General features: G+C 40.6%; 5 protein-coding genes across 5 annotated transcripts; 1 reads left to right on the plus strand and 4 right to left on the minus strand.

Annotated features, from left to right (window-relative positions):
* The first annotated feature begins 5690 nt into the window (after positions 1–5690).
* Positions 5691–11803, plus strand: LOC120423758 (glucose dehydrogenase [FAD, quinone]-like). The gene is made up of 3 exons (XM_039587673.2): positions 5691–6834; positions 10415–11453; positions 11514–11803. Exons 1-3 carry the CDS (start codon positions 6200–6202, stop codon positions 11712–11714), a joined length of 1875 nt encoding a protein of 624 aa, XP_039443607.1. The 5' UTR covers positions 5691–6199; the 3' UTR covers positions 11715–11803.
* Positions 11804–11949: 146 nt separating this feature from the next.
* On the minus strand, positions 11950–14487 carry LOC120423757 (glucose dehydrogenase [FAD, quinone]-like). The gene is made up of 2 exons (XM_039587672.2): positions 12535–14487; positions 11950–12473 (listed from the first exon to the last, which is right to left on the minus strand). The coding sequence occupies exons 1-2, from the start codon at positions 14221–14223 to the stop codon at positions 12273–12275; spliced, it is 1890 nt and encodes a 629-aa protein (XP_039443606.1). The 5' UTR covers positions 14224–14487; the 3' UTR covers positions 11950–12272.
* A 19-nt stretch (positions 14488–14506) lies between these two features.
* Positions 14507–17262, minus strand: LOC120423753 (glucose dehydrogenase [FAD, quinone]-like). The gene is given in 3 exon segments (XM_039587668.1): positions 14507–14524; positions 15207–15428; positions 15430–17262. Coding segments are annotated over 3 exon segments (1956 nt in total). The 5' UTR covers positions 17146–17262.
* An 8-nt stretch (positions 17263–17270) lies between these two features.
* On the minus strand, positions 17271–19397 carry LOC120423747 (glucose dehydrogenase [FAD, quinone]-like). The gene is made up of 2 exons (XM_039587663.1): positions 17697–19397; positions 17271–17631 (listed from the first exon to the last, which is right to left on the minus strand). The coding sequence occupies exons 1-2, from the start codon at positions 19395–19397 to the stop codon at positions 17431–17433; spliced, it is 1902 nt and encodes a 633-aa protein (XP_039443597.1). The 3' UTR covers positions 17271–17430.
* Positions 19398–19964: 567 nt separating this feature from the next.
* On the minus strand, positions 19965–21985 carry LOC120423733 (glucose dehydrogenase [FAD, quinone]-like). The gene is made up of 2 exons (XM_039587642.2): positions 20303–21985; positions 19965–20240 (listed from the first exon to the last, which is right to left on the minus strand). The coding sequence occupies exons 1-2, from the start codon at positions 21953–21955 to the stop codon at positions 20034–20036; spliced, it is 1860 nt and encodes a 619-aa protein (XP_039443576.1). The 5' UTR covers positions 21956–21985; the 3' UTR covers positions 19965–20033.
* Positions 21986–22079: the final 94 nt, after the last annotated feature.

The following is a 22079-nucleotide window of genomic DNA, read 5'->3' on the forward strand; positions in this document are numbered from 1 at the left end:
TTTGTTTTTGTTTTTGTTTTTGTTTTTGTTTTTGTTTTTGTTTTTGTTTTTGTTTTTGTTTTTGTTTTTGTTTTTGTTTTTGTTTTTGTTTTTGTTTTGTTTTTGTTTTTGTTTTTGTTTTTGTTTTTGTTTTTGTTTTTGTTTTTGTTTTTGTTTTTGTTTTTGTTTTTGTTTTTGTTTTTGTTTTTGTTTTTGTTTTTGTTTTTGTTTTTGTTTTTGTTTTTGTTTTTGTCAATTTTTGTCATGTAGTTCTAAAAGCCTAATCAGGATTGTAAAACAAAAGACAGATAAAATCCATTAGCATGTGGACCTAGAAATTGTCACCCAAATTCGCACGGTCACTGACAAAATGGCAAAATTAAACTTGAAAATGAAACCTTTTTCGTCAAATCACACTTAAACATGGAATGAAACCGTCCTTCTACCAAGTCGTCGGGAAAACTCGACAAGGTTGTATTTCAGCCATCAAAAGAATAAATTTGTTCAGTTTGACTGAACAAAGCATCATTTCTAAATACAATGTTTGATGAGAGCCAAAAAAACTTAAAAACCAAAATAGTAAACACCTGATGAATGATGTTCAAGAAAGAGTAGAAAAAAAACCGTTGACACGACTTAAACAAACCATTTGAAATGTGTATGAATAACAAAGCCCAACAAACCGACTGCAACGTTCCACAATCGCTCATAATTGATTGTACCAGAGTGTGAAACATCGATGCGATTCGTTTTTTTTTTGCGCTGACTGCCCGTATCATTAAAAACGTGCGTTAAATTTGGCGCGCGAATCGTTGTTCAAATATGTCCAAATTACAATTACACCTGGGCGGCTTTGGGTGCCTTCACCACGACGCGTTTGAAATGCAGTCATGTGAGACCAAAACTCGTAGTAAATTTGAACTGTACGGTGGGGTGATATTGATCACAAATTTTGGATTATTGTGGTCAAATAGTTTGACATTAGATTCAAAGAATTATTATGATTCTGATATGAGATATGATCAACTTAATTAAATTTTCCAAAGTCACTCCACGCTAAAGGTACCGTAGTAGTTTTGCATGATCGATTGGACAGCAAACAGCTCTGTTATACTGTCTCTGCCTGCCACCAGCAGTCTCAGCAAAATGCACATTTCAACGGTTTTCTACGGCATTTCGGCAAGGTTGCCCGTGCGGTTTTTACTGCACCACAAAACACTGACCTGACTGGCTGCCTGCCTGCTGGCCGTTTGGCTGCTTCACTTAGTATTTCGACAGGCCGCGCGGCACGTTGTGGTCGAACAGTCCAGTCTTCAGTAGCATGAATAGCATGTTATAAAAAGTAATTTCTTCTGCTGGGTAGTACCACATACTTGAGTGGCAGGCTCGCGCTTATTACGAGCATTTTAGTAAATTATTGTATACTTTTAGGGGGGGCTGGTGAGGCCAACTTTACAGTTTTTTTTATTATTGTTTAAAAATTATTTCCAAAAAGTGTTTGGAATTTGTTTTGGTTTACAAAACCTGTTTCAACATCAAAAATACAAGCCACGTAACTTTAAAAACTATTGCAAAAGCAACTATACTTAAAACAATGAAATAAATCAATGAAAATGCTTTTAAGCTTGTTTCAATTACACATTATGATATTTTCATGTTTTTATACTATTTAAAATAATGGGCCTGCTTAAAAATATGAACATAGTATTAATTTAATAGATTTTAAAAGATCAAGTTTTTCATATAAGTTGTGTTCTGTTGAGATAAAAAACAAACCAATATTATATTTATATAAAGTTTATATTTAAAGATTCCCTTCCTGCTATTTTTCAAACTTTTGAGCTTTTATGCATGACGGATGGATAGTTTTTGAGTTAGTCGGCCCGTTCCAAATATATATTTCAAACTTTATGGCACCTTTTTTTCCTTACCAAATCATGTGGTCAACATTTATTTCAAGAATCTTTAAGTTTGAACGGAAATAAAAGTGCAATTAACGGAACACTTTTTTTTATTTTCGGTGCACATCAACCAGAGCTTTTGCACCCAGATTTTTGTTACAGACATTTTAGTATCTTCAAAACTAAAGTACTATCCACAAAGTAATTTACAACAAAGTTTGACAATTTTTACAATCACATTGTTGCAGGATTGGGTCCGTAAATTTGACAATTTTGGAATAAGAAGACAACAACTTCCTTCGTTGCTGTGCACCCTTAACATGAATTTTTATTCATGTATTGGTAATTATGACATGATTAACATTAACATGAAGCATATTTGTTTAAACCTATTATGAACTCCTATTAATTTTTCATGTAGAGTGCCTACACAGCTAATTTTGGATTGCCATTTCAGTAAAATGAATAACTGAATGCGATTCAGTTATCATCATTTTTACTGAAATTCGACAATAAACAAAAGCATTGCTAAAAAATCAGTAACTGCAGAACTGTCAAACTGAAATGTCACTTATGACTTATTGTTTGGATGCTGCCGAGAGAAAATCCTTTATCAAATGTGTTGTGTTTTTGAATTTTGTATTATGATCTTTAGAAACAAAGGTAAGAAAAATGTAAATAACAAATGCCTCAATGCTAACCACCTGTTTTTGTAGGTTTGGAGGATAATCCTCCATCCTTCATCAATTCGATGAAATAAATGTATAAATAACATTACTGGAAATGTTTTTAGTGGCAAGCAAAATTAAATTTTGATAATTGAAATACGAGCAACGATTGCTGAATCTTCAGCAAATGATCTGTCAAACTGACACAAAAAAATTACTGAATTTTCAGCAAAATAATTTGACGTTTCTTTTGCTGAAATTTCAGTTGTTTTGACACCCCGTAAACTATCTGTCAAAGTGACTAATGTCAGTTAACTGAGAATTTGGTAAAATCTTAATTACTGAATCAATCGCTGAAATTTCAGTAGATGAAAATTCAGTAAAACTCACTGAATTTCAGCGAAAAAAATTTGGTGTGTACAGAAAAAAAGTTTCTCTCCAGCAAAAAAAAAGTGACTCGTCTTAAATTTTTAGAAAACAAATAGTTGGTTAACAACTCCTACTAGTGTTCAATTCGTTTTGCACCGCTTGCAATTAAATGTAGCAACCATGCCTTGTAATATCAATATTTTATTTTCTATTTGCTTTTCTTAGTCAAGTTTTGATATTTTAAAAATAAAAATGTTGTGTAAAGTTTTGCAGTTTTTGCTTTTTTAATGAAACGTTGTGTGCACCTATTATATGACCAAAGAAGACTTTTTGCATCATTAGTTCGTCCAGACAAGTCTCCATACAATTTTGACCGCTGACCAAACAAAAAGGCTACTGATATTTTTAAAATTATGTGTTTTGAGAACGGATTTTCTGATCATTTTTCAGTCTTGGGTATAGTTGAAAAAAATGAAGACGTCTAAGAAACATATTAAACACTTCAATTTTTTTAATTCAACTATTCACACCAATAATTGGATGAAACGAAATATCATTTGTTTTTAATTTGGCATTGTTTTTTACAAATAATATTTTTTGAAAAACGTGGAAATACGTTGAATTTTTTTGCATTAGTGTTTTTGTCTGTTAATTTTTTTTTGTCTTAGTTTTAGATGCACACTTAAATTTGCAATCAAAAAGCATTTTACATAAAATTTGATAGCGTGTACCGTTTTCTAGATGTATCCACTGTTGCAAATATTTTTCGAAGTATTCGTAAAATCCATTTCCATAAAATTCAATTTCAATCTGCTAAAAGTAATTTAAAATGCATTGCCCTGCGTTCGGAATCATTTCCATCATTTTAAAGTTTACTGAAAAATCTTTTGACTACTAGTGAAATTTCGATTCGCAGTACCGCAGAAATTATTTTTCTCACTTTTTTCGTCAAATGTTACATATTTAAGAAAATACTGTGGCAAAACAACTGACCTGGTGTAAAACTAATTTTAAAACCTTGTTTCGTTCAAATATTGAAGCTCTGAATAGGGTCCTAAAACCAGCCCTCTGTCACGACGGCCATGTTTATGAAACCTAAATACGATAATAAACAACGTGGGCTCTTCACTAATACTACTACGTGGGCTCTTCGAGGTTTTGGTGACTGTCAAACGTTCTAGCCATTTACAGTGGTTCCAGAGGGTTGCCTAAAACCCTATGAATTTTTTTATGTACAACGGAAAAAACACGATAAAAAACTGATCACTTTTTTCATTTTAATGCAAATAATAAAATAAAAAAAATCAAGACAACAATTTTTCGATGCATCAACTATGCTTTCTTTTGAACTTGCTGTCAAGATGGACCTTTTGACCTGCATTGCCGTTTTACGCATAATTTTCCCATGTAATTTTTGGTCGATTCTGACTTTTTGACAGTTTTATGTTCAATTTGATGTATACTTTAAGAAAAACACATAAAATCTAGTACTTTGTTCGGAAACTGTTGAAAAACAACACCAAGTCTGTTTGTCCCATCGTTGAACTTCTACGCATAATTGTCCCACCAAGTATTTTGGCATGAAATCATAAGTTTTACGAGGTATTGTGTCTTGTTTACTTGTTGTATAGCAAGAGGATTACTAATAAGAGAAATAAACTGCTACACGGAGAAAAAAGAGTTCCCAAAATCGTGAACAAACGTTTATGAAAATGGGAACCACGAACAAAGTGTTCAAATTTCATGGTACGTTTTTCAAAATCGTACCATGGGATTTGAACACTTTGTTCGAGGTTCCCATTTTCATGAACGCTTGTTCACGATTTTGGGAACTCTTTTTTCTCCGTGTAACTAGGATGATTAGCGACTTATAGGGAGAATATAGACCCACGGGACAATTATGCGTAGAAACACAGAAAACGGTCGAAAAATTTCAATCGCGTTTTTCTCAGTTGCACTTTTTCGAACATGGGAAAATTATGCGTAGAACGACAGTGCAGTACTGTTTATTTCTAATAAAACATTAATTTAATTGAAATTGAAAAAGATTCGAATTAGAAAATTGATTTACTAATTATGTCATTTTGTGTCTGTTCCTTAATTTAAACGTTTTGTTGCAACAGCTTTAAACTCATTAAGATCAAATTTCAATATTATGATGATTGCTGATAAACTAGTTTGAAATTTAACCTCATTCTATGTGTTTTAAAGTTTTTTTTGTAGTATTAGCGATCGAAAATTATGATTATGGCTTAGAAGTTTATTCTAACTGTAAATTTTAGCTGGTGTATATTTCATCGCGAAAACAAACCACATCTAAATATTCAATTTAATCTTACGTGATACATGTGCCGTGACACACAAATTTTAAACCAGTTTAGGATGTCGAAAATAGGGCACGAGAAGAAGTGGAAACGACACATTGTTATAATTACGTATTTTTAATTAGACAACACCAAGCAGAAAATCTGATGTTGTTGTATTATGTCTGCAGAAGCTTCGAGAATATTTTCTGCAATATAAACAAAGCTTGTAATTACAATTAAGCTTAACATACTTGTCTTTTTATGATACTAGAAAAATCCTGCAACACTGTTCCAGCCTTATCTCTCTCCATACAAGCACAAAACAAATTAAAGACCCTCTGGTACTGGCCACAGGCCCCCAAAGCCCCAAGCGGCCACAAGCAACTTTTGCATGTATGTATGTCTTTGTCGTTGATTGAACTGACTTGGCTGGGCGCGCGCGCGCACTTGACCGCGACACACGGCGCAGCAGTGGGGCAAGAAGCGCCACCGACCGACTGTGTGGCCCACGCTCGTTGATGAGCCGCGTTTGCACGTCGCGATCAGACCGTTGGTAGACACGATCGCGAGAGGTGTGACCAGTCCGTTTGGTTGGCGCGAGTTTGGCGCGATTGCTGCAAAAAGTCGCCCAGCGATTAAGTGAGGGGGGGACAGTCTTCATCATTATCATCACCGCAGTTGAAGAGATCAAAGTTGAGAGGTTCCATTTAGGAAGGAAAGCTTTCATCTGGACCCTGAGGGTGGGAGAGGACGAAGAAGTGATTTAATCGTTTTTTTTCTTGTAAGTGTGTTTTGTTGGTGCAAGTTGAGGGAAGTTACAGGAAGAAAACAAGAAGAGGAGACAAAATAAAAACGTTGACCTTTTTTAATCGTTGCTACCTTGATGAAGTTCCTGAACTGGGCCTGTGGCGAGGTGCGTTGAGTTCGTTAAGTGACCAGTCTCGGTCCAACCTTCTAACAGGTAGTTCTAACCAAGATGCGTCCCACAAGTGTAGTGAACCTTGCTCTCGTCGTGATCCTCCTCCTACTGGGTGGAATGGGGACATTCACCGATGGCCTGCTAGACTTTCGGACAATGCTAAACGGCTTTTACGGACTGCCTTCAGACCTGTTCGAAATCAACTACGGCAATCCCAAGTTACGTAAAGAGTACGATTTTGTGATCGTCGGCGCAGGCCCTGCTGGCTGTGTTTTGGCAAACCGGCTCTCCGAAGATCCATCGGTGACCGTTCTGCTGCTTGAAATTGGCAAAGGCGAAATACCGGTCTTCTCCGATCCACCGCTCCTAGGTCCTACCCTAGCCTCAACTGATTACAACTTTGGTTATCAAACCGAGGTCCAGCGGTACGGCTGTCAAGGGCTTCGCGGCAAACGATGCTCCTGGGCTCACGGTCGTGGTGTGGGTGGATCGTCGATCATCAACAACGTGATCTTCACCCGCGGGAACAAACGGGACTACGATGCGTGGGCACGCGCAGGGAACCCGGGCTGGAGCTGGGACGAGATCATGCCATACTACAAGAAGCTGGAGAATGCCAACATCAAGGACTTTGGAGATAACGGGTTCCACGGCAAGGGTGGACGACTGTCGGTGGAGGATTGTCCGTTCAGGTGAGTCTTACGCACAGGGGGAGGGGATCCTGTCAGGTTGGTCAACTTTTGTTTGGCTCGATGCAACTATGCAAATAAAATTCACAATTTCATTATGTCTGTGTCATCGATCTCAATGCAAATAAATGCTGTCCTGCTGACATTTATATATTGCATGTTTGGTAATTTGTTACCGCATTCGTCCTAGATTCCAATCATAATTTTAAACCAAACATGAATTTTGGATCTCTTAGAAAAACAAAGTGAAACCTGAACTTGTTTTGTGGAGAAAAATGGATGAGCATTTTCAAAAATCTGAATTGAAAAAAATTATAAGATGAATTATTTACTAGTACAGTTGTTTTATAATTCTAGAAACTTGAAAAGTTTTTTTTTGTCAGAACTTCGATTTTTTTTAAACAAGTGATTGAAAAATAATTTTGTCGGTGCACAGTTAAAAAAGTAAAATTCCAGCTGCGTGTAAAAGTGCTGGGTGTAAAATAAATATTGCATTATTTTATGCAATTTTTTGTCATTTAACACCCTGAAATATGTAGCCCATCAGTATGGGAAATCTACTTGATCGAAATATCATGCTCATATCATGGGCTAAGGCGCCAGTCCTTACTGTTGGTGCTGGGTTTGAATCCCTTCGGTTGCAACTTTTTTTTGTGTTTGCAAAAATTGTACATGCAGTGTGTAATATTTAGTGTTTATTTTGACGAAGGTGATGTGCATGCTCATTATAAAAAGTTGTCTCAATCTAAAAAAAAGTTCAATTTCATTGCTTGTTGCAAGTCATAACAGCAATGCATTTTTTTTCGCAGAATTATTTTTGTTAGATTGTACACAAAAATTGTTTCCACTTTTTTTTTTCTATTTTTTTACTGATTGTGTCGTTGCAGATATGGACTTTCCATTATATTTTTTTCTAATTTTCCGTTTTTGCTCACAAAATCATTTTAAAAGTTATTTTGTTCATTTATGCAATATTTACAGTGACAAAAAGAAAATGCAAGTTTACAGTTGTTGAACAGTAACTTTAAAAAAATCAAACTTTAGAAATTATTTGCAAAGTATTTAATTATTTTTAATTAGAGTTTTCCTCACGGGTTTTAGTCGCCATGCCTCCGTAGCCCACAAAATACGAAAAAGGGGGATGGACGAAATTTCAGCAAAATTCATGCAGTTGATCTCACGGCCTAGGGTTTTCTTGGCGTTGTATGAAAATCTAGGTTTTAGTTTTTAATCAACGTTGGCTTTGTTTTGGGTCAAAATATGGCCCTGGAGGAATTTCTTGTCAAATCTGTGAAAATTTGTCAATTTTGTAGAACAAAATGGCCCATTTTTTTATGAAAAGGAGCCTGCTTTTATTAAAAACTAAAATAGTAGTTTATGCAAAAAGAGGATTATTTCAGCACGAGTCGTATATTTATCCAACGAGGTTCACCGAGTTGGATAAATACGAAGAGTGCTGAAAAAATCAAGTTTTGCAACGAATTCCATTCAACATTTTTTGCAATTCCAAAAAAACACACACTGAGTGAAATTTTATGTCAAATTTTCATGTATTTTGTCAATAAATCGTTTAAATCAAAAAAATGTTGAAAAGTGTTACTTTTCGAAACAAGTGCTGAAAAGTTCAACTTTTCAGCATCCATTTCAGTGTTGAAAAGTAGAACTTTTCAGCATTTATTTTGAAAAGTGTTGCTATTCGATTCTGTTATTTTTGGTACAGAAAAGTAGGCTATTTCGTCGTTCAAGAATGACAGGAAAAGTATGTTGTCGATTTTCATGCATGGATGGCCCAAAATTACAAACTCTTAGGCCGATAGGTTCAACTGCATGAATTTTGTTCAAATTCCAGCCTATTTTTGCGTATAGAATCGATCACTGAATGTTCAGAACGATTTGATGAACTTTTCACTAAAAGGTTCACGCTTATATTACAATGTATTTTTTTAAAATCAAAGTTCCACACTTTTAAATTTCAAGAATGTGTCGAATTGAAGTTAAACGCCATATTGTTTTACCCTAATTGCCAAAACAATTAAGCCTTTGGACACCTACAGTATGTAAAAAAAGTATTTAGACCCCTTGGGCACAATACACATTTTGTGATGAAACATGTTAACAATTTAAAGTTTGACAGAAACCTACACAGAAAAAAATATGTGAATTTACTCGACACGGAAAAAATGAAACACATTTAAATTCAGTTGATGTAAACATGAGATTCGATGTAAACGGTTGAATCACACGTAAAATCATGTTTTTACATATAATTTGTTGCAAATTTACATCAAATTACATTTAAATTTCAATGTTTAATGACGTGCAAAAGTGTTACATCATAAATGATGTAACATTCGGAAAAAATTTTTTGCGTGTAGTACTACGTTTTGTTCAAAAACTCATGCCGAACATTTTGCTACAAAAAGCTCATGAAAAGATTATTTCTATAAAAAGTTACAAATACTATTACACAAATCAAAAAAGGTGCAAAAAAAGTTTGTACACCTCTCGAAAAATTAAAATAAATAAAGTTATTTGTTGACAAATCACCATAAATTCAGTCCCCCATTTCCAAAAAGGCATCCTTGACTGATTGAAAAAAATAATTTGGATTGAATATAAAGTTTACTAACCACTTAGTATAAAAGTTTATATAACTCTGTAAATTCTATATAAAACTTATCCAAACTGAATTTTGCAAACTTTTAATTTAACTAAATGTCAATGTATTACCATAGAATTACTAAATAAACATTTTGGAGTGGGTATAACACCGGGGGTCTTTGTATCGATTATGGCACCACCCTCTTTTTTGACGATTTTCAAAAACATTTTTTTTCTTTTAATCATAACTTTGCAACTATTTGAGCAAAATACTTTCGACAGGTTGCAATTCATAGAAAATTTTCCAAGGAATTCGATAAAAATAAAACTTCAACCCTTAAATGTCCACTAATATTATATTTTAACGTTTTAAGTATTAAAATTCAGTTTTGACCAATTCCTTATATTTTTATTTGTTTTATTTTATCACCATCGTGTTTCCCGGACAATTTTACATAATTATCAATGTAGACCTCAAACTAAAATGCACTATTGGCGAGATACAGCGATTTTACTGAAAAAAGTTTGATTTTGCGCTGCACTCTGTCCTATGAATTCAAATCCGAAATAAGTTTCTCACCTATAAAAACAGAACTATGCGGGATTCTCCCCTTTTTGTTGAAAAGTACACCATGTACTTCCGAGTGCTGAGTAAAATCAAACTTTTTTCAGGTCAATCGCTGTATCTCGCCAATAGAGACCTGAAATGCACAGAAAAAAATCAATTCTCGAAACCGTGAAGTCAGTTCATGATTATGAGAACCACGAAGGAATATATTCACGTTTATGGTGCAAATGCACCATACTCATGAATAAATTCCTTCGTGGATCTCACATTCGTGAACTTAATTCACGATTACGGGAATTGATTTTTTTCTGTGTGACCCATATTTTTTTTGTTGCAAAATTATTATTCCTTCAGGACTTCAGAAAAAGCCAAAAAATTTCATTGTTTATTTAACTCATTTAATTCCACCACCAGATCTAAAATCGCCGAAGCCTTCGTCGCGGGAGCCCAGCAGGCCGGCTACCGCTATCTGGATTACAACTCGGGCGATCTGATCGGAGTTTCGTTCCTGCAGGCCCACACCCGCAATGGGCGCCGCGCCACCGGGGGCAACTCTTACCTCAAGGACATTGTCCATCGGCCTAATTTGCACATAATGACGCGCTCGTGGGCGACCAAGGTGCTGATCGATTCCCGTACGAAGGAAGCCACCGGGGTTCAGTTTGTACGCGAGAGGCGTAGCTACGTGGTCAACGCCCGGAGGGAGGTGATACTGTCGGCTGGGGCGTTCGAGAGTGCCAAGCTGCTGATGTTATCGGGCGTTGGACCGTCGAAGCAACTGCAGAAGTTTGGGATCAAGGTGTTGAAGGACTTGCCAGTGGGGGAGCAAGTTACGGAGCATGGTGGGGTGTTCGGGCCAGTTTTCGTCGTTAACAATGATCCGGATGGGTTGAGGAGTCTGGAGCAGGTTGCGACGATGAGTGAGTTTATGAGGTTCAGGAATGGAAGCGGTCCGATGACATCGAATTCGGTGGAGAGTTTGCTGTACGTGCGATCGCCAGTGGCGGAGGATCCTGACCCGGACCTGCCCGATGTAGAGATTATGCAGTCGTATTTGACGTTCGGGTTTGATTCGTCCCCGTCGACCAAGTTTGCCTACCAGTTGTCGGATGAAGTGGACAAAGCGTACTTCCGACCTTTGCAGAAAATGCGAGCATTTATGTACCTTCCTTTGTTGCTGAAGGCACGCGCAAGAGGTCAGGTGCGACTAAAGTCAACCAACCCATTCCATCACCCAGAGTTCAAGTATCAGTACTTTGAGGATGATCGTGACGTGGAAGCGTTGGTGTACGGCATTCTACAAGCTATCAGAGTAACATCTCAACCAGCGTTTGAAAAGCTGGGCGTGGAGTTGTACGCCAACAAGGTGCCCGGATGTCAGCACTTGAAGTTCAACACGCTGGACTACTGGCGGTGTCACGTGCGAACGTTGACAGCCACCTTCCAGCATCAGGTCGACATTTCAACTTGATTTTAACGTCGTTCAATACGCTGACTGTCTGTTTCATTTCAGGTCGCGACCTGTAAAATGGGTCCCGCGAGTGACCCGGAAGCGGTGGTAGACCCACGGTTGCGAGTCCACGGCATTCGGCGACTCCGCGTGGCGGACATTGGAATCATTCCGGATTCCCCAACTGGCCATACTAGTGCGCATAGCTTCGTGATAGGCGAGAAGGCAGCCGACCTCATCAAGGAGGATAATAGTTTATTTTGAATCTGCAACGCACTGTCGATTAGTTGTTAAGTTAGGGGTAAGTTACAGCTCAAAAACAATAAACTGGAAATGTTCCGTGAACGCTTGAAGCCGTGGTTTTGGCGGTGTTGTCCGAAAGCTGTAAAACCTGTTGAAAGAACAACGGTCCATGATACTACTGGTTGTACTCGGGAGAAATGCGACATTAGCGTGTGCCGGTGTAATTACAATAATGGCTAACAAGTTGACTACATTGCTGCAATCAGGTGGGTGTGCCAGGGAGAAATGGTGGTTGACTTGAGTCCAGCAGCGATCATTCATGCGTTGCTTTGCTACCATGCGTGTAATGCGTCAGCTAATAAATTTAATCGAGCTGTTATTGTTTGACGATCGATGATTAATGTTCTTCATATTGTGTTGCGCGGGTGTTTACGATCATGTTCTTCGCTTGGTTGAAGCTCTAATGCGATATTTTATATAACTTAATACAACTGTGTTTATTTAGGTTGTAAATCCTTACCTATATTATTTCAAAAGTAATCTATACACACACAAAGTTACGGCAAGTATATTCCAAATCTAATCCAAATAATTATCACGTTTGATCATATCGGCAGCTTTTTCACCAATCATGTACGCAATAGCCGAGATGTGACCCGAGGGAGCCGTTGGGACGATTCCGACATCGGCAACGCGTAAGTTCTTCACACCGTGAACACGCAAACGAGCATCAACCACGGCAGTTGGATCGGACGCCGGCCCCATCTTGGTAGTTGCGATCTGTAACGAGTTTCGAGGAGGTTACGCTCAAGTAAATTTCAAACTCTCAGTTAAAACTCACATAGTGGTAGTAGGTCGTCGTGAGCACCCTCACGTAGCACTGCCAGTAATCGAAGGAGTTGAACTTGACACTTTCACAGCCCGGCAGCGGAACCGTGTACAGTTTGACCCCCAAGTCGCGGAAGGGCTTTTGGGCGGTGATGTTGATGGCCGTTAGTATGCCATGTGCGATGGCCTTCAAATCGCGATCGTCTTCAAAGTATTGGTACTTGAAATCGGGGTGATCGTACGGATTGATGGACTTTAACTTCATGGATCCCTTCGTTCTCGTGTGCATCAACATGGGAAGATACATAAAGGCCCGGGTATTGTAGAGAGGTCGGAAATAGTTATTAAGGATAGAACTCTTCACCCGGAAAAAGTTCTGTCCGCCCAGTGTAGGATCATCTCCTAGTTGCAGCGCAACTTGGATCAACTCAACATCTGGCCAATCCGGATCAGAGTATGGTGAATACGGCGTTTTCACGTACGCCACTGCTTCGCAGAACGCTGACGTAAACGGTCCTTTACCGAAGACATAGCTGATCACGTTGGGTACAGTGATAAGACTTTCAAAGTTGATGTTTTTATCGATTGGCTTCGAAACAGTAAAAACGGGTCCAATAGCACCCGGATGTTCGTACAGAGTTTCACCAACCGGCAAAGACTTGATCCTCTTGATGCCTAACTCCTTCAAGTGTTTTCTAGGCCCGATGCCAGAAAGCATGAGGAGTTTAGCACTTCCAAATGCTCCGGCTGATAAAATTACTTCACGTTTCGCTAAAGCCGTAAATGTTCGCTTATTTCTGGTATATTCAACCCCATAAGCTTTGTTTGAACTCTCGTCTATGAGGACTTTTGTAGCCCAAGCTCCCGAGAGCACGTGAAGATTCTTTCGACGTTTAATTGGGTTTAGCAGTCCTCGTGCTGCCGACCATCGCAAACCACGTCGCGTCGTGAACTGAAAGTATGACACACCCAGCTGATCCCGGCTGTTGTAATCGATGTATGGAAGTCCGGTTCGTTGAGCACTTTTCACGAAAGCAGGAGCTAGTAGGGTTCTGTACGGCGAATCTTCGACTGATAAGTAACCTCTTTTACCATGGTATCCATTGTGCTGAAAGTCTCGCAGGTTGGCATCTTCAGCTCGGATGAAGTACGGTAACACTTCCTTGTAGCTCCAACCCGGATTGCCGGATGCATTCCACAGATCAAAGTCCCTCCAATTTCCTCTCGTGTACAGCATGTTGTTGATGATCGTGGAACCTCCCAAGCCTCGTCCATGATGCCACGCACACTGTTGGTTAATCAACCCAAGACATGCCCCTTTTTGCCTTTCACTAAGATATCCAAAGTTATAATCGGTTGAGGTTTGAAAAATAAACGACCCCGGAATATCCTGGGCAACGGTCATCTCAGCTTTACCCAATTCCAGTAGAAGCACATTAACTCTAGGATCTTTCGATAGCCGATTGGCCACCACACAGCCGGCGGGACCTGCTCCAACTACGATAAAGTCGTACAATCTACGCAAACGTGGATTCGGATCTCCATAGTTCAGTCCAAACAGTGGAGTGAAGTCAACGAAATTACCGAGGGTTTGATTTCCGTTAGGACCCAATCGCGTCAAAAGATTCACAACAGATCGTTTATCGCGAACATCAGCTAGAACAAGTGCGGTCAAACTCAATATAACTGCTAATAAACGCATTGTAGCGGAGGTCCAGCCAACCGTCGACCACGATCTAGAACAGCCCGAATACGACTGAATTGCTAGAACATGGTTAGTTGAATGAAGGTGCAAGGATCTGAACAAGTCTGGTGTGTGGTGAATATGGTTATCGCCAAGCCCACAGCTAATTGCGCCGGCCGGTTAGTCCGGCTCAAAACAAGTGTTTGTACACTAATAAACAACAGTCGTGGGAGTGATACCTGTAATTTATTACAAACTTAACCCGACTACCCATTGGCCAAACCGTTGTCCTGCTTGATCATTAGCGTGGTTCACGTTTCTATGAAAAAGACAAAAGTTGTTATTTTGTCTTGCATCAACCGGAATGTCGTTCTTTTATGTCCCCAGAAGCACTCCTGAAAATTTGAGCTTATTTGGTAAGGCCTAGGAGCTCCAGTTTTAATTTGAAATTTATATGGGATTTTGATTTATTTTCCATGGGAAACTATCTTTTTTTACATTGTATTAGGATTTTTTTTTTATAAATCGATGAAATGACTTGATTCTTATAGTAGGAGATAGGTTTTGAACTGGGGAACAACTTTGTAGAACATACCAACATGCTAGGAAGTGACCCTTTAAAGATACAGATACTTTTAGATGGTGGCTTTTGAAGGGGCCAGCCACCATCTAAAAGTATCTGTATCTTTAAAGGGTCACTTCCTAGCATGTTGGTATTTTCTACAAAGTTGTTCCCCAGTTCAAAACCTATCTCCTACTATTAGAATCAAGTCATTTCATCGATTTATAAAAAAAAATCCTAATACAATGTAAAAAAAGATAGTTTCCCATGGAAAATAAATCAAAATCCCATATAAATTTCAAATTAAAACTGGAGCTCCTAGACCTTACCAAATGGGCTCAAATTTTCAGGAGTGCTTCTGGGGACATAAAAGAACGAAATTCCGGTTGATGCAAGACAAAATAACAACTTTTGTCTTTTTCATAGAAACGTGAACCACGCTATTGATCATATCAGCGCCCTTCTCGCCTATCATGTACGCCAATGCGGCCAAATGGGCGGAGGGGGGTGTCGGAATTATCCCGACGTCAACGACACGCAGGTTCTTCATTCCGTGAACCCGTAGCCGGGCATCGACTACCGTGGTAGGATCCGAGGCGGGTCCCATCTTGCACGTTCCGACCTGAAACGATACGATGCGGTCAACGACTGCAAGTTTCACCTACATCAATCCTTACGTAGTGGTAGAAGGTCGTGGTCAACACCCGCACGTAGCACTGCCAGTACTCAAACGTATTGAACTCGATAGTTTCGCAGCCTGGAAGCGGAACCGTGTACTGCTCGACCCCCAAGTCGATGAACGGTTTCTGGCCGGTTATGTTGATGGCTACCTGAATGCCGTACGCGAGGGCTTTGAGGTCACGTTCGTCTTCAAAGTATTTGTAGTTGAAGATAGGATGATCGTACGGGTTGGTAGACTTCAGCTTCATTGACCCCTTCGTTCTAGAGTGCATCAACAGTGGAGAATACATAAATGCTCGTGTGTTGAACAGCGGTTTGAAGTATTGATTCATGATGGAGCTTTTCATACGGTAATAGCTTTGAGTTCCTGGAGAAGGGTCGTCTCCTGCCTGCAGTGCAATCTGGATTATTTCAACATCTGGCCAGTTCGGATCAGCGTACGGAGAGTACGGTGTCTTCACATACGCTACAGATTCAGTATTTCCAGACGTGAACGGCCCTCTTCCAAAGACATAACTAATGATGTTTGGGATTGTTATAATACTTTCGAAGTTGATGTTATTGTCAATTGGTTTTGTGACCAAAAATACGGGACCTATCGCTCCTGGATGCTCGTAAAGAGTTTCTCCAACTTGCAACGATTTGATCCTCTTGATACCAAGCTCTTTTAGATGATTGCGGGGACCAATCCCTGATAACATCAACAGTTTGGCACTTCCAAATGCTCCGGCAGATAATATGACTTCTCGTTTGGCTTTGACCGCGAATGTCTGCTTATTTCTGGAGTATTCTACTCCATAAGCAGTGTTTTTTTTCTCATCAATAAGAACTTTTGTTACCCACGCATTTGTCAAAATGTGAAGATTCTTTCTGTTTGCAATCGGGTTCAGCAGACCCCTTGCAGCCGTCCATCGCAGTCCACGTTTTGTGTTGAACTGTATGTACGACACTCCCAGCTGATCCCGGCTGTTGTAGTCGATGTATGGAATTCCTACTCGTTGAGCACTTTTCACAAACGCCGAAGCTAGCAACGTCCTATATGGGGCATCTTCCACAGACAAATATCCACCTGTTCCATGGTAACCATTATTCTGGAAGTCCCTCAAGTTGGCATCTTCAGCTCGTATGAAATAAGGCAGTACCTCTCCATAACTCCATCCCGGATTACCGGAAGCGTTCCACATGTCGTAGTCCCGAAAGTTGCCCCTCGTATAAATCAGGTTATTAATTATAGTTGAACCGCCCAATCCTCGTCCATGATGCCACGCGCACTGTTCATTAACCATACCCAAACAAGCCCCAGTCTGGCGTTCAGTAACATAGCCAAAGTTATAATCGGTAGAAGCCTGCCACAAAAATGTCGCCGGCACGCCCGAAGTCGCTGCCATTTCTGCTTTGCCCAGTTCCAACAGCAGCACGTTCACCGTGGGATCCTCCGATAACCTGTTGGCCACGGCGCAGCCAGCAGGACCAGCCCCAACAACGATAAAGTCGTAAGACCTGCGCACTTTTGGATTCGGATCACCATAGTACAGTCCGAGTACCGACGAGAAGTCAACGAAATTCCCCAATGTCTGGTTGCGATAGGGTCCCAGTTGGGTTAGTAACTTAACAACACTTCTTTTTTCACGTTTATTTGAATCGCTCAATAATAATCCGGTCAGAATGAGCACGATTGTTAGTACGCGTACCATCATAGAGGAGTATGCGAGTCCTGCACCAGCAAGCGCGTTCTAGAACTGTTCTTGCCCAACTAAATCTAGTTGAGTTTGAAACATGGTTATTTAAATGGTTAGGCTGCGTGTAGGTCGAACCTTCGCAGTCAATCGAAACTTTGTTTTAATGATTACGTTGAACTAAGCCAGCAGTATCGGTATAAGTGAGGTGATGTGATTGTTAAAACACTTAAAAGCGCATAAAAGAGGCCTAATTTTTATGTTCAGTTATGGTTCTAAGAAGAGTGCCCAACTCTCCCAAACAAATCAACTCAGCCCGTTGTCCTGCTTGATCATGTCAGCCCCTTTCTCGCCGATCATGTACGCCACGGCAGCCGTGTGTGACGTCGGCGCCTCGGGAATGATGCCAATATCTACCACTAGAATTTTCTGCATACCATGAACCCTCAGGCGAGCACCAACCACGGCCGAGGCGTCCGTTCGGGGGCCCATTTTGCACGTGCCAACCTGCGCAAAGATGATAAGCTAGAGCCGTTATTGCTTCATGATCGCGTAATTTACGGTGCACGTACATAGTGGTAAAAGTTGAGCGTAAGAACTCTCACGTGGCACTCCCAGTACTCGAATGTGTCGAACTGAAACGACTCACAGCCTGGCAGTTTGACGGCGTACAGCTCTACTCCCATGTCAACGAAGGGTTTCTGGCGGGTTATATTGATCGCGACCTGTATTCCATAGGCTAGGGCTTTGGCGTCACGGTCGTCTTCAAAGTACTGGTACTTGAAGAGTGGGTGGTTGTAGGGGTTTGACGATTTAAGCTTCAGGGATCCCTTCGTCCTACTGTGCATCAATAGAGGTAGAAACATAAATGCTCTTGTGTTGAAGAGTGGTTTGAAGTATGAACTCAGAATACTATCATTGACTCGGAAGTAGTTTTGCGCTCCTGGTGAAGCATCAGCTCCCAGTTGTATGCCAATTTGAATGATCTCAACGTCGGGCCATTCCGGATCTTCTTTCGGTGAATACGGTGATTTTACGTAGGCCACAGCTTCGGTCAAAGGAGATGATAACGGTCCATCTTTCAGCAGAAAATATTTCAAAAGTGCCGGAATTGAATCAAAGTCGTGGATATTAACAATGTTGTCTTTTGGATTTCTCACAATGAACACCGGACCAATCACACCAGGGTGTTCATAGAGTGTCTCTCCAACGGGTAATTCATGAATCACCTTTATGTCGAGATTCTCCAGGTCCAACTTGGGACCTACTCCGGACAACATGAGCAACTTTGCACTACCGAATGCTCCCGCTGAGAGTATCACTTCCCGTGTCGCCCTGGCTGTGAATCTTTGCTTGTTTCTGATGTATTCCACTCCGATCGCAGTTTTAGTACTCTCATCAAACAAAACCTTTGTAACCCATGCTCTAGTCAATATGTGCAGGTTTTTACGTTCTGCAATTGGTTTCAAAAAGGCTCTGGCAGAAGTCACGCGCACTGAATTCTTTGTGTTATGCTGAAAGTATGAAACACCCAGTTGGTCTTTGGAATTGTAATCGATGTATTTAAAGCCAGCTTGTTTGGCACTTGCTACGAATGCTGGAGCGATTGAGGTTAGGAAATCTGCGTCTTCTACCGACAAATATCCACCCTTTCGATGGAATCCATTGCTCTGAAACTCTTTAAGATTGGCATTTTCCGACTTTAAGAAGTACGGCAGCACATCGGCATAGCTCCAGCCAGGATTCCCCGAAGCATTCCACATGTCGTAGTCCCGAAAATTCCCCCTCGTATAAATCATGTTGTTTATGATCGTTGATCCACCCAAGCCCCGTCCATGGTGCCACGCACATCGCTTCTCTATCAACCCTAAGCATGCTTCCCTCTGGGGTTCCGTCAAGTAACCAAAGTTGTAATCCGTCGACGGTTGGTATAAAAACGCCGCAGGTATATCCTGTGCAATTGGGATCTCAGCTCTACCCAACTCCAGCAACAGCACGTTGACATTCGGATTCTCCGTCAATCGATTCGCGACGACACACCCTGCTGGTCCTGCTCCCACCACTATGAAATCGTACCCATCGCGAAGTATCGGGTTCCGATCACCGTAATCTAGTCCGAGAATTTTACTAAAATCCACTGAATCTCCCAGCGTGTAGTTCCCGTAAGGACCCAACTTTGTTAATTGATTCACCAGAATGTCTACGCCTAAACTGGTCACAAAAGTTAACACGGCACAGCACAATAATACGTAGCAGATAAAACAATTCTTCATTATTCTTGTCAATCCCGGGAATAATTGCAAACTGAACTGTTACACTTGTCCTGCTGTTGGTTAAATAGGAACTCATGAGTGAATTGGGAACGTGCCTGGAGGGTAAGATCCATGAATTGCCGTGAACTAGATGTTGCAGCTGCATCAGTTATCAGCTATTTGTTTTGTCTTGAGCTCAAAGGAAGTTAGTTTGTAAAAAATAAACTTTTTCTTCTTATTACAATTTCTCGTAACCGTCATTAATTTCTTATAGATATATAGCATAATGTAGAAGATGCAAATAAATCAATTCTAATTTTCAAACCCCAATCACGTTTATACACTTACCATTTCTTCCAAATTGAATCCACTCAAGTGTGCACTCCTCGATACTCTAATTTTTTTTTGTCTCCCGCAAATGACCCTGAGACTGTGGTTCGTTGGTCAAGTTTGCGTTGTGGCAGCAACCTTCGAAAACGTGATATTTTTTGCCGATTTAAACTAGTGCACACGTTTGAGTTTGATTGACGGGTTAAGGCGCCGGTCATCAAGTGGCGGGAAATCCGTTAATGTTGAGTATTTTAATTAAGTTTAATTTATTTTTACTAAAGCTGTAATTTCACTTACATTAACACAGCCACTGAAACTTAACGATCGTCACCGCCATCGTTGGTAGTTGTCCTGCTTGATCATATCGGCGGCCTTTTCACCGATCATGTACGCGTACGCCTGAGTATGTCCGGACGGAGCTTCCGGGATGATTCCGACGTCCGCAACGCGTAGCTTTCGCAGCCCGTGAACCCGCAGCCGGTGATCCACGACAGCCGTCCGGTCAGATCGAGGTCCCATCTTACAGGTGCCGACCTGTTGGTTGAAATTAAATGCGTTTTAATTGGAAGTTGCTGGAGCGTTTCGCAGGAACTCACAAAGTGATAACCGACGTAGGTGAGCGTCATGGCGTGGCATCGCCAGTATTCATGGCTGTTGAAGGTCAGGTGCTTGCAGCCAGGAAGTTTGTTTTGGTATAGCTTAACACCCAGGTCGCGAAACGGTTTCTGGCTGGTGATCTTGACGGCTGTTTTCATCGCGTAGACTAGCGCTTCTAGGTCTCGATCGTCGTCAAAGTACTGGTACCTGAATTCTGGATGGTCGAACGGATTGGTTGATTTTAGTCGTAGTGATCCCTTCGTTGTCGAGTGCAGCAGCACGGAAAGAAACATGAATGCTCGTTTGTGGTAGAGGGGTTTGAAGTACTGCTCCATAGTTTCGTTGTTAATTCGGAAGTATTTCATAGCTGCTGGGGTTGCATCGTCACCAGGGTTGATGAATAACTGCAACAACTCTACGTCAGGCCAATTTGGGTCGGGATATAGTGCAAATGGGCTACGAAAGAATGCGAATCCCTCCGCCAAGGCTGATGACATAGGTCCTTGCCCTTGAAGGTATTGCATAAAGTTTGGCAGTGATAAAAATGAATTTGAATTTTCATTGCCATCATTAAGATTTGATGCTGTAAATACGGGTCCAAGAACTGCAGGGTGATCATATAACGTTTCACCTACTGGTAGATTTCTGACGACCTTGATGCCCAACTCTCGAAGGTGATCTTGGGGACCTATTCCGGATAACATAAGCAGTTTGGCACTTCCAAATGTACCGCCTGAGAGAATGACTTCTCGTTTGGCTTTAGTATGATAAGTCTTCTTGTTTCTCATATAAGTAACTCCTTCTGCAGAATTTCCCTCGAACAAAACTTTGGAAACCCATGCTCTAGTAAGAATGTGAAGATTCCTGCGTTCACTAATTGGTTGCAGAAAGGCTGCTCCTGCAGACATCCTTCTTCCCTTTCTTAAAGTGAATTGTGCGTATGAGGATCCGGTCTGCTCATAGGCGTTGTAATCTACATAGGGAAGACCGACCTTTTCCGAACTCTTGATCAGTGCCTTAACTAACGGAGATCTATATGCAGCATCCTCAATTGGCAGGAAACCTCCCTTGTTATGAAACCCGTTATTTCCAAAGTCCTTGATTTTGGCATCCTCAGATTTTAAAAAATACGGAAGCACTTCTTCGTAGCTCCATCCGGGATTCCCGGTAACATTCCAGTAATCAAAATCTCTCCTATTCCCTCGCGTGTACAGCATATCGTTAATTATCGTCGACCCTCCCAAACCTCGACCTTGATGCCAAGCGCACCGTTGATCCACTAGTCCCAAACATGCCTTCCGCTGACGTTCCGTCAGATATCCAAAGTTGTAATCCGTAAGGGCTTGCGTTACAAACAGTCCTGGAACCTGCTGAATCAGCGGAATTTCTGCCTTTCCAATTTCCAGCAACAACACTGTCACTTCCGGATCTTCGGTCAACCTGTTTGCCACTACACTTCCGGCAGGTCCAGCGCCCACCACAATGTAATCGTACGCTTCAAGTAGTTCCGGTTCCGGATCACCGTAGTACAACCCAAGCACTCGACTGAAATCGATCAAGTTCCCCAGTGCACTTTCTTCCGCGGAAATGCCAGTCACGCTCCATAAGGTCACCAGTACGACGCTAACAACTGCCTTCGTGACACGTGACATCACTAATTGCCCAAAAAAATTAACAGCAAACCCAGGCGAATATCTGACCTCTTGAACATTGTTTTCGAAACTGAACCATTTTGGCAACCTAATCACCGCTTATATAACTTATCCAAATTCATTG

Source organism: Culex pipiens, chromosome 2 (genome assembly GCF_016801865.2).
Source record: "Culex pipiens pallens isolate TS chromosome 2, TS_CPP_V2, whole genome shotgun sequence".
Classification (NCBI taxonomy): Eukaryota; Metazoa; Arthropoda; class Insecta; order Diptera; family Culicidae; genus Culex; species Culex pipiens.

Bases quoted from the DNA above. Each gene is read 5' to 3' on its own strand.
- LOC120423758 (XM_039587673.2), top strand. From the start codon at position 6,200: ATGCGTCCCACAAGTGTAGTGAACCTTGCTCTCGTCGTGATCCTCCTC. The intron at 6,835-10,414 runs GTGAGTCTTACG...TTCCACCACCAG, and splicing joins GTGGAGGATTGTCCGTTCAG to ATCTAAAATCGCCGAAGCCT. The intron at 11,454-11,513 runs GTCGACATTTCA...GTTTCATTTCAG, and splicing joins CAGCCACCTTCCAGCATCAG to GTCGCGACCTGTAAAATGGG.
- LOC120423747 (XM_039587663.1), bottom strand. From the start codon at position 19,397: ATGAAGAATTGTTTTATCTGCTACGTATTATTGTGCTGTGCCGTGTTA. The intron at 17,632-17,696 runs GTACGTGCACCG...ATCTTTGCGCAG, and splicing joins CGCTCAACTTTTACCACTAT to GTTGGCACGTGCAAAATGGG.
- LOC120423757 (XM_039587672.2), bottom strand. From the start codon at position 14,223: ATGCGTTTATTAGCAGTTATATTGAGTTTGACCGCACTTGTTCTAGCT. The intron at 12,474-12,534 runs GTGAGTTTTAAC...AACTCGTTACAG, and splicing joins CGACGACCTACTACCACTAT to ATCGCAACTACCAAGATGGG.
- LOC120423733 (XM_039587642.2), bottom strand. From the start codon at position 21,955: ATGTCACGTGTCACGAAGGCAGTTGTTAGCGTCGTACTGGTGACCTTA. The intron at 20,241-20,302 runs GTGAGTTCCTGC...TTCAACCAACAG, and splicing joins CCTACGTCGGTTATCACTTT to GTCGGCACCTGTAAGATGGG.